Source organism: Strix aluco, chromosome 23 (genome assembly GCF_031877795.1).
Source record: "Strix aluco isolate bStrAlu1 chromosome 23, bStrAlu1.hap1, whole genome shotgun sequence".
Lineage (NCBI taxonomy): Eukaryota > Metazoa > Chordata > Aves > Strigiformes > Strigidae > Strix > Strix aluco.
The window spans coordinates 6,329,880-6,339,400 of NC_133953.1; the positions used below are offsets into that span (position 1 = coordinate 6,329,880).

General features: G+C 46.0%; 1 protein-coding gene across 5 annotated transcripts in view; it reads left to right on the plus strand.

The window, feature by feature from the left end:
* The window catches only part of APLP2 (amyloid beta precursor like protein 2), a 47,782-nt gene extending 39,082 nt beyond the window's left edge, over nucleotides 1–8,700 (plus strand). For 2 of the 5 annotated variants that reach the window (XM_074849034.1, XM_074849038.1), the window contains 7 exons: nucleotides 420–519; nucleotides 1,073–1,243; nucleotides 1,832–1,867; nucleotides 4,752–4,834; nucleotides 5,651–5,725; nucleotides 6,179–6,334; nucleotides 7,123–8,700. In XM_074849034.1, the coding sequence (XP_074705135.1) occupies nucleotides 420–519; nucleotides 1,073–1,243; nucleotides 1,832–1,867; nucleotides 4,752–4,834; nucleotides 5,651–5,725; nucleotides 6,179–6,334; nucleotides 7,123–7,224 (723 nt within the window). In that variant the 3' untranslated portion in view covers nucleotides 7,225–8,700. The remainder of the gene's footprint in view (nucleotides 1–419; nucleotides 520–1,072; nucleotides 1,244–1,831; nucleotides 1,868–4,751; nucleotides 4,835–5,650; nucleotides 5,726–6,178; nucleotides 6,335–7,122) is intronic. The other 3 variants (XM_074849035.1, XM_074849036.1, XM_074849037.1) reach the window with 3 other exon arrangements.
* Nucleotides 8,701–9,521: the final 821 nt, after the last annotated feature.

Consider the following 9,521-nt stretch of genomic DNA (forward strand, 5'->3'; position numbering starts at 1 on the left):
GTCTGCTCCCTTTGTGTGTATCTTTTCTAGTAGTCAGGAATGATAATCCATTTAATAAAGCACTTGCTTGTAGCTGCTGTGGGAGATGAATTATGACTGTGTCTGGCATATGGGAAATACCAGCTTCAGTGTTTCCAGTGGAGAGCTGGTTACAGCAGGAGTCAGATGAATCCTCTCTCTCACCCCCAACCTTTCCCAAAACACCAAGAGCACCATGTACAAATGGCCAGTTCCAGTGAAGCGCGATGTGTTAGAGAGCATCAGTCAGAGAAGTGGAGTAGGTGGACCTGTGTCCCATCCTGTTGTCTGTCATTGCAGATCCACCAGTGGTAGATATTTTATTAAACAAGTGAAGAGCCGGTACCAGTCAAGTGACTGACAGTCTTTGCCAACTCCAACACACTCTTGTACGTTTGCAGGTGATGACACATCTCCATGTGATTGAGGAGCGAATGAATCAAAGCTTGTCTCTGCTCTACAAGGTGCCATATGTGGCTGAAGAAATCCAGGATGAGATTGGTGAGTGTCTCTGTGCCAGCTCCTGTGCCACCGTGTCAGACCACAAGCTTTTATATCGGGTGAAGTGGGCTCCAAAAAACTCCTTTGAGGGGGATGCCCTCAACAGCAAGCACTTGGGCTTAGGCTTACGTAGCACAGGACGGATACTCTCTGGGTTTTGCAACACAACCAGTCAGAATAGCTTGTTCCTAAGAACTTTCACTGTCCGTTCAAAAAAATGCAACATTCAGAATATCAAAGCTGTCTCTCAAAGGGAGATGAAGGAGATCCATAAAAATAAGCAGATGCTTTCCTACTTTCTAGGAGTTTAATCCCATCTTACCATAACCTCTTGCCACTTCAAACCTCTTGGCCCTTATTTGTATGTATTTCTAGCCAACGGCTTTACTGAGGATTCCAGATGAGACTTCAGAGCAGGCAAGATAAGATAACCTGGCAGCCCTGAACAGTGTTCCCCTGCAGCCCTGCCTCAGCTAGGTTCAAACCATCTGCCCCTTTCTGTTCCTGCCAGGCTTCACGCAGTTTGTGTAATATTGCCTCTTATTCCTTTCAGATGAGCTGCTTCAGGAGCAACGTGCGGACATGGATCAGTTCACATCCTCCATTTCTGAATCCCAGGTGGATGTCAGAGTGAGCTCTGAGGAGAGCGAAGAAATTCCCCTGGAGGGCAAACCTTTCCGTCCGTTCCAGGTGAAAACCTTCCCAGCCTTGCCTGAAAGTGAAGGTAGGTGGAACTGAAAATGGGGTTCACTGGCTTTACAGAACGTAGGTGCTTTTTCTTAGCTCGGTGGCACAGGAAGCTCCATCCCTTTAGGTGATTTAAGAGTAAAGCAGTGGCCCCAGCAGCACCCCTCCGACTCTGTCCGTTGGGAAGAGGCAGTGCCGCTAGTAATTTGCACTGAGCAAATTTTTTTCCGATTCTTCTCTTTGCAAAATTGTTTTATCTCTTTCCATTTTGCAGGAGTGTTAAATTTTTACAGTGTGGCTTGACTCTGGAATTAATTTTCAGTCTTTAACCAAAACGCTCTCACGTCATGTTAAGTCTTTGTGCCATGACCTGCTGAAGGGCTTCAGGAATTCTCTTTATTTTTTTTAAATATATATCTATACTTTTGTATCATCGAGTGTTGACAGCTGGTGTGTGTGTGTTTATTTATTTTAAAAATGCTTGAACAGAGTCCTGAGCTTAAAGAAAGCTGTAGACTAAAAGCTTTTCCCAGGGTCTGAGTCAGAAATCATGCGCAAACCTTTTTTCCTTTCTCTCTTAATCTCCTTTCTCTGCTATTTTTGTTTTTGTTTTCCCTCCTGCTAGATCCTCAGCCGGATTTGTACCATCCAATGAAAAAAGGTTGGTTCTAAGCTGCTCCCTCACAGTGCTTTCGATCACTCTCCTCCTACCTTCTCAGTGTGTTTGATAGCTTCATTTTAGTTTCATACTCACCTTTATTTTCATTTCCCTGCTCTCATTTAGATCAGTAACTTCCGATTTTGCTTGTTTAGGCCTAGTGTTAAAGAAACGAGCTAGTCTGAGCATCTAATTGATTGTGTACGTTCCTCCTGATGGGCTCACAAGGTGTCTCAGAGTGCACGGAGTAGCTTCTTTGCCCTCAAGAAACGTGGGCCTAGCAGTCTCTCTGCAACCATGCAGTACTTTGCATCCCTCCATGCGCACTCATGTTTGTCATGTCTCAAATAAACCGTGCAGTGCTGATGGGAAATAGTCTAGAGGCTCTTTTGCCTGCTGGGGAATCTGTCCTTACCACCTGATGACAGCACTGAACTAGGAACGAGAGTGCTGCCGTAGACATAGTAAATGTCCTCACACGTATTGCAGAGTGCAGCTGGTCTGGGATGGATGAATTAGGAGATTCCTTCTCTGTGTTTGTGGTCTCCTTGGCGTCACCTTTTCACACGTAGCATCTCTCTGTACTGGCAAAGTCCTGTGTGATTATCCATTTCTCCTTTAGTTCATTATTAATTCTGCAGTAACTCAGTGCCTGGCTAAAAAGGGGCTGTCTGGGCTTTAAGAGCAGCATAGAAACACTGGCATCAAATTAAATCCTCTGTGAGCGATACAATCTCAGGTAAAGATCAGGCCTGGCTGATCTGCTACCACATACCTAGTTCCTGAAGTAGAAACAGAAGTCTAATTCTTAAAATGCTCTTGCAGAGCAGTGGTACATGTGCTGTGTGTGGGGAGTAAACCCAGCGTTTTAATCTGCCTTTGGTTCCAGATATATTTTTCAGAATCTTAAACGAGCACAAAGGATTTTGCTAATAACCATTTAATATGGACACAGATAGTTTTGTAACATGGCGAAGGCCAGATAGCTTGAAACTGTTCCCATTATCAGCGTTTCTCTACAAATATAAGTCACCTTCATCCCTCTTGTGGAACAGTGTACAGCTAATTCAGTGTACTGACTGCTCTGGAAAGAATTGGGACAGCCTTTAGTTTGTGGTTTGTTTTTTTTTCTTTAGGGTTTTTTTTTTGACAGCTGCTTTGTTGACTTAAAGATGATAAATATAGGCTGGTTCTCTCCCCATTTAGGTAAATGGAAGAGTTTCTGATGACTTGGGGACAAAGATTGTAACCTGCACTTGCTCCTTCTCTCCCTTCCCTTTTCACTGGATTTCACGAGGGCTGCTAGGGAGTTTTGGCCGGTTTTTTGTGCATGTGTATGGTTTTGTTCCCTGGGAAGTATATAATCTAAATTGTGCCTCTGAGCTCCATAGCGTGGGTCTGTTATTTGGTACAGCACTCTGTGACAAATAGCAAAGCTCAGTGCAGCAGCTGAACTCCCAGCCCTGGAGACTGTGCTACGCTGGCTCCTGAGAATTGAATAAAGCAGCTATAGGCCAAAAGCTGACACAGGAGTTCTCTAAAATCTATTTGTGGCTAGTCTCTCCAGAAAATCCCAGTCATTGACTTTCACAATAACGTGACCTGCTTCGACAGCCGTGAGAAGTCAGACTGGCAGTCTTGGCCGTGCTTGGAATCTGATTACTGTCTCTGAAGAACCGTGCAGGAAAAGGGGCTGCACGAAAACCCGAGATGCTTCTTTTGGGAGGAGTTAGAGTGAAACGTTACTTTCCTTGGCATTTTCAGGCAGTAAAAGCTTGTCACTGTGAAAACTTGCCTTGGAGCCAACTAGCCTTTCCTTGCATCTCATCGGAGAACACGCTGCCAATTTCCGCAGCAGTTGACACAGTGTCTTAGGCAACCTGCAAGCTCAGCAGCTTGTGGAGAGGTGTGTGCAATCACCGGCAAAGTGTTAAGTGCTGTAGTAATGTTTCCCCCACCTCGTGATCCTTGTTGGAGAGACCCCGTTGTAGGTTTGAGGCTTTGCTGTCCTCCTGCTTTTGCGTTAGGGAGACATGGGTGTTGTGAAGGACATGACGTTGTCCCTACTGATAATGGACAACTGGTGTTCTCCTGACTTGTTACGCTACGTTAGGCCTGAGTATCTTGCATCAGGCTCTTCTCTTATTGATCTGATCTATTTATAAACACTTCAGATCAAAACGGTTTATGCAGAGCAGCTGCCTTCTGTTAATTGATATTCTTCTCTTGAGCCTATGCTAGTTTCAGCCTAGAAATGGGTGAGTGATGTTCTGGTACAAAGGCTAGTGCAGTTCTTTGCTCCTCCCTTGCCCTGGGATTTATTGTTTCTGGGTTCGTGCCAGATACGGGGCAGCAGCTCGTTACAGAGCCGTGCTGGGTGACCTTGAAATTCTCATTCCCGAGGCGCTTGCTGATGTGCTGGATTTCTAAAGAGTGGGTGATGCTGACGGTGCGGTTGAAAGCGTTCCCTGCGCGCCGGCTCTCGGCTTATGGGGGTCGTGGTGGGGTGGTGGCGGCCTGGGGTGACACTTGCAGAAAGGAACTGCGCCCTCACAATTTGTGTTACGTGTTGCCTTGGACCTTCTCTAACAGCAGCATTTAACAGTATGGTATTTCTGGATTTACACTTCAGCCTGTTTTTGGTGAGTCTTGTCTGCTCTTCTCATTGCCACCTCATTTCCCCTCATTAACAGACCCCCCCCATCACTTGTCACTGTAGCTTAGCTTATGAGCTCCCCTTCTGACACAACAGCATGAAGACAGATTAATAATCAGCGGTCCATGCGGTTAAACACGCTAGCCATGGCAGCTCTACAGAGAGTAGGTAACCCTTCCGAAACGTCACTGGGGGCTGACTAACGGCCCCTGCCTTGCTCTTTTGGTGCAGGTTCTGGCATGACCGAGTTGGATGGGCTGATCGGTGCTGAAGAAAAAGTGATTAACAGCAAGAACAAAGTGGATGAAAATGTGGTGAGCCCTCCACCTTTTATTTTGTGAAGCAAAGCCTGCTGTGGATACTAATGAATAGCAGGGGCTTATTTCCACGTCTCCTTTCTGCTTACAGAACGTCAGTGTATTCGTTATCCATATGGTGTGGGGGAGTCAGTTTTCTGACTGTTGTAGGCTCTTAATACTGATTAACATCAGAAGGGTGGGAGGGTGAGGGAAGGAGAGAGATCTAGATCTTTGGCAGTCTGAGCTGGAGAACTGTCTGTTTTAGTAACTGCTTTCCCAAGCAGAGACCCTTTGATACGCCTTTATTTTAGCTAGGTAGCTTGCTGTCTCACTACACCGAATACTGGTGTGTTCCGTCTGGCTTCTCACCTATTTTTCATGGCAAGAAAGGCCTTGCTGCCTTCTGAAGGTGAGCGACCCAGTAGGTGTTAGCTCTATCTACGGTGTAAAGAATTCATTAGGTTATAGTGGCAGCCAACTTGCCTCAGTTCCCTGGGTTTAAAAAAAAAAAAAGTCAACTTTTGAGAATTTCCTTTCAGAATTGTTTTAAAGCCACAGGTTAGATCTGACACGACAGAAATGCTGTGTCCAAGGCAAGTGCCTAGTTTTGCATTTGGGTCTTTAGTCTGAGGTAGTCTGGACACCTGCACGATTGCAGTACTAGCTCAGGTGGCTTTGAAAGTTGGAGAATATCCTGCGTTGTGGAGAGCAGGGGAAAGATGGTAGATGGTTCTGAGCCTTTGCTAGTATTCATGAAAGGTTTCTTCATATTTCTTCTCCCACCTGTTTTGTACTGCTCCTTTCATAAAATGCTTTTGTGGCTGTTTCCAGGTAATTGATGAAACCCTTGATGTGAAGGAAATGATTTTCAATGCGGAGCGTGTCGGTGGGCTGGTGGACGAGCCGGTATGTATGTGGCTACCGAGTCTAGCTGAGTGCTCAGCAAATTTCTAAAAAGCTGGATTTTGGTTCCTCTGTGTTACTGAATTACAGGGGTTCGGTGCCTTGACCCTGCTCTGGGAGGTGATGCAGGGTGTAACGCAGTACAGAGTTTCTGCTTAAAGGTGTGAACGGTGAACGCACGTCAATGCTAACCTGACTCTTCTGTTGCAGAAGTGTGTTGTGGAATGGGAAGAGGAGGTGTGGGTCAGTGCCTGTCCAGAATGCCTAAGCGGGGAAACAATTTTGTGTTTAAATATTTCACCAGAAGGATAAGAGGTGAAATATTTATGGTGTCTAGTGTAGTCTTGACACCACAGATGGTTGAAGATATTGGTGGCCGCCTTTTAGGTTTGCGTTTAGCAGTGCATCTCCCTCATGGCTCTTCCTCTACCCTCTCCGTTGTTTTCTTCCCTCCAGGATAATGAGAACTCCCTTCGTGATGACTTCAGCTTCAGCAGCAGCGCCCTTATTGGTCTGTTGGTGATTGCAGTTGCCATAGCTACTGTTATAGTCATCAGCTTGGTGATGCTGAGGAAGAGGCAGTATGGGACCATCAGCCATGGAATTGTGGAGGTGAGAAACAACTCCTGCTCCATAACAGAGGATGAAAATAGTCAGCGTCGAATCACATGTTGTGTGTAGGGGGGAAAGATGGCGGTAGCTGCCAAGCGTTAGTAGCTCTACTCCGAGCTAGATGGGATTTAACTCTGTAGGTGCTGACATCTTCATGGCTTCTTCATTGGCATGCAGTTTTCAGTCATCGGCGTGCCATGCTGGGACCTGTCACCTCACAGCTGTGTTCACTCCTCACAAGGAATTCAGTTAGGCCTCCCTGTCTGGCTCAGGACAGGATTTAGCAGTAAATGAGCTTTTCAGGTGGTATCTTTAGCAGGGGAGTCAGTCAGTCAATCTATGGCAATTTGTCCTCCCGACTAATGGAACAGCTATTAAGCCAGCGCGGTTGGCTGAATGCTGAGAAGCAGTTCCTCCTCCTTCCTCCTGCTCCCAACACGCACGTTTCAAACGATGACTTAATGGAGTCTGGAGAAAGCTGCTTATCCCCTTTGCCCAACCCATGCGTGAAATTGTAACAACCTCTTTAATGAGAGAAGCGGGTCCTAAATTTGTACCATTAGCTAACTTTAATTAGAGATCTGTGGAGAGCGTCCCCAAAAAGGCCAGGGCAGGCAGGAGGCATTAGCACCTGAACGAGGAACTCTAAGCAAATCAGTTTTTGTGGCTTTCCTTTTTTCCCCCGCTTGCCACGGTATTTATCCAGCATTTGTCTGTCGGCTCTTGTTACTGTGAGATAAGACCTGCAAGTTCCTCCTTTGACCAGTAACCATGTGGTGTTTCTAAAGGTTGACCCGATGCTTACCCCAGAAGAGCGGCATCTGAGCAAGATGCAAAACCATGGCTACGAGAACCCCACCTACAAATACCTGGAGCAGATGCAGATATAAAAGAGATGAAGATACAACAGCCCTGACCGGGAAAGGAGCAGGGCGGAGGGCCAAAGGGGTCCAGCGTTTTGGATCAACTACTGACCAACAGTTGCTTCGAGAGGACTTCATCTTACATTCAGAACTCCTGGATCATTAAGACTATAATTACTACTGTAGAGTTGCAATTTCCATTCTTTTAAATGGGTGAAGAAATGATAATATAACAATATGATATATAAATCTCCTTAAATGGGAAAAATGGATCTATTGCAGATATTTGACTGAGATGTAGTTTTCTTTTTTTTTAAATAATCTGAAAAATACCAGTTCCGTTGTACTGTTGTCTGATACAAGCTCTATATATATAAAATGGGAAATGTTGATTTTTATTTCTGATAGACCACCTGTATATTGAGGGTCATTTGTACCAGCCCGCCTTGTAAAAAGGAGACAGTTGTGGCTCTTCAGTCATTTTGGCTTTTATATATAAAGCAGTATTCTTTTTCCTTTTTTTTTTTTTAAGTGAATTTCACTGGGAGTTGCAAAGAGATTAATTTAGGGATAGGAACTGTGACAGCATAAACAAGGAAGCAATTGGAAATGGTAACTAACAAAAATCCTTATAATGAGAAAAAAAGAAAAGAAAAAAGAATAAAAGAAAAAAAAAAAGAGAAAAAAACCCCATCCTCATATGCCAGTGGTGTGCACCCTGCTGCTTAGCAGTTTGGGCTCTAGGAATCAAGACTCCCTGGAGGCAAGGAGTTAAAAGGCTTCTAGCATCTCTGTTTATAGTTATTCTAGTGGAATGTTAGAACATGGTTTGTGCATACTGGGGTCTGCACATTCCCCTTCCAGATTCAGTTCTGCTCTAGAGTTGGAAGTTCCTGGTATTGAATTTAAATCCTCTGTTCTGAACCGGTTTCCTTCAGTACTCACCTGGCATTAACCGCCCCCTCTTGCTACTACTTTCTAATTTTCCCCAGCTCTCCTGCCTCGCCAACGTGGTAAGTAGTGAAGAGACGCAGATCTTTGAGCCTTTGCATCTCTTTCGGTGGTGTTGGGCCGTAGGCACGGCTTTGGGTGTTGGCCCAGAAATGACAAATCACTGCAATAATCAGTACCTTGGGAGCTGGCGAACGTGGAGTTCGCTTTAACTGGGGAGGAAAGAGAGGGCCGAGTTGGGAAAGGGATACTGCCTGCTTTAAGGGAAATTGGATGCATAGGCCCCGAGAAGAACAAAAGGGGTGTTGTTCCACTCACCATGATGTCTTTGTAATGCTTGTATAGTTGGTGTTAATGCTCACGGCTTTTTTAAATCTGGAGGTTCTGGTAACCTGTGGTGTATTTTTTCTATTTTTCCTGTGACTTTTTTTTTTCTTTTCTTTCCCCTTCCGTGTCTCTTCCCACTATGCACAGATTTACCTGCAAACTCCTTAGTGTGGTCTGTGGGGAATGTACAAAGTTTAAACACATCAATAAACACTTTAACTTCCAGATCGTTTCTTCTCTTTATTCACGGGCTCGCTTAACTTCCTCTCTCCTCCCGCCATGTCCTCGCCAAACCTGCAGAGGCCTTTCCCCACCTTTCTGTCCACCTCAGCTTTGGCGAGAAGCAGCGTGCTGGTACTGAGATTGTAGAGCTGCACCCAGAGACTTTTGTGGTATTTCCAGATCCTGCTGACCTTTGCGGAGAGAAGGAGGCGCGATGCTACGCCAACGCCCGGGACTCCCGAATAAAACGTCACGTCCTCAGGCTGCAGCCGTTCGCCGCCGGAGCGCAGGTCAGTCAGAGCTGCTGTGGGTTGTAGAAGACACCACGAACGGCTCTGCGGCGGTAAAAATTCTGGCACGGCCTCTCGGAGCGAGCGGAGCCAAAGCCCTCTGCAGCAGCAAGCTGTTCCCACCGCCCGGCCGTCCACCTGTGCATCCTCACGAGCTGAGGGAACGGATCCAGGCGCGGGGGCAGAGGAGCTGGGCAGCGCGGCGACCGCCCTGGCTCCGTGCTCGGAGCCTGTGTTACCCACAAGCCTTAGAAAATGGGGTTGGGCAGAAGAAGGGGGGAGAAAATTCATGGATAAGAGGGCACAGAAAAAAACCACAGGCCTCAAAACAGTGGCAGAGTTTCCTTAAATGCTCCCCAGTCGCCTGATCTTGAAATAGTTTGAGGATGTAAAGAGCCCTGGGCAGTCACTGACCGTGGTTAGCGTTTTCTGTATCACTTCTAATGTTTTTGTTTTACGAAGGGAAATAACTTGACTGTTTGGTTTAACTTTCTCTTCCAGAACACCTAAAACTAACAGCCTGTAAAGCTCACA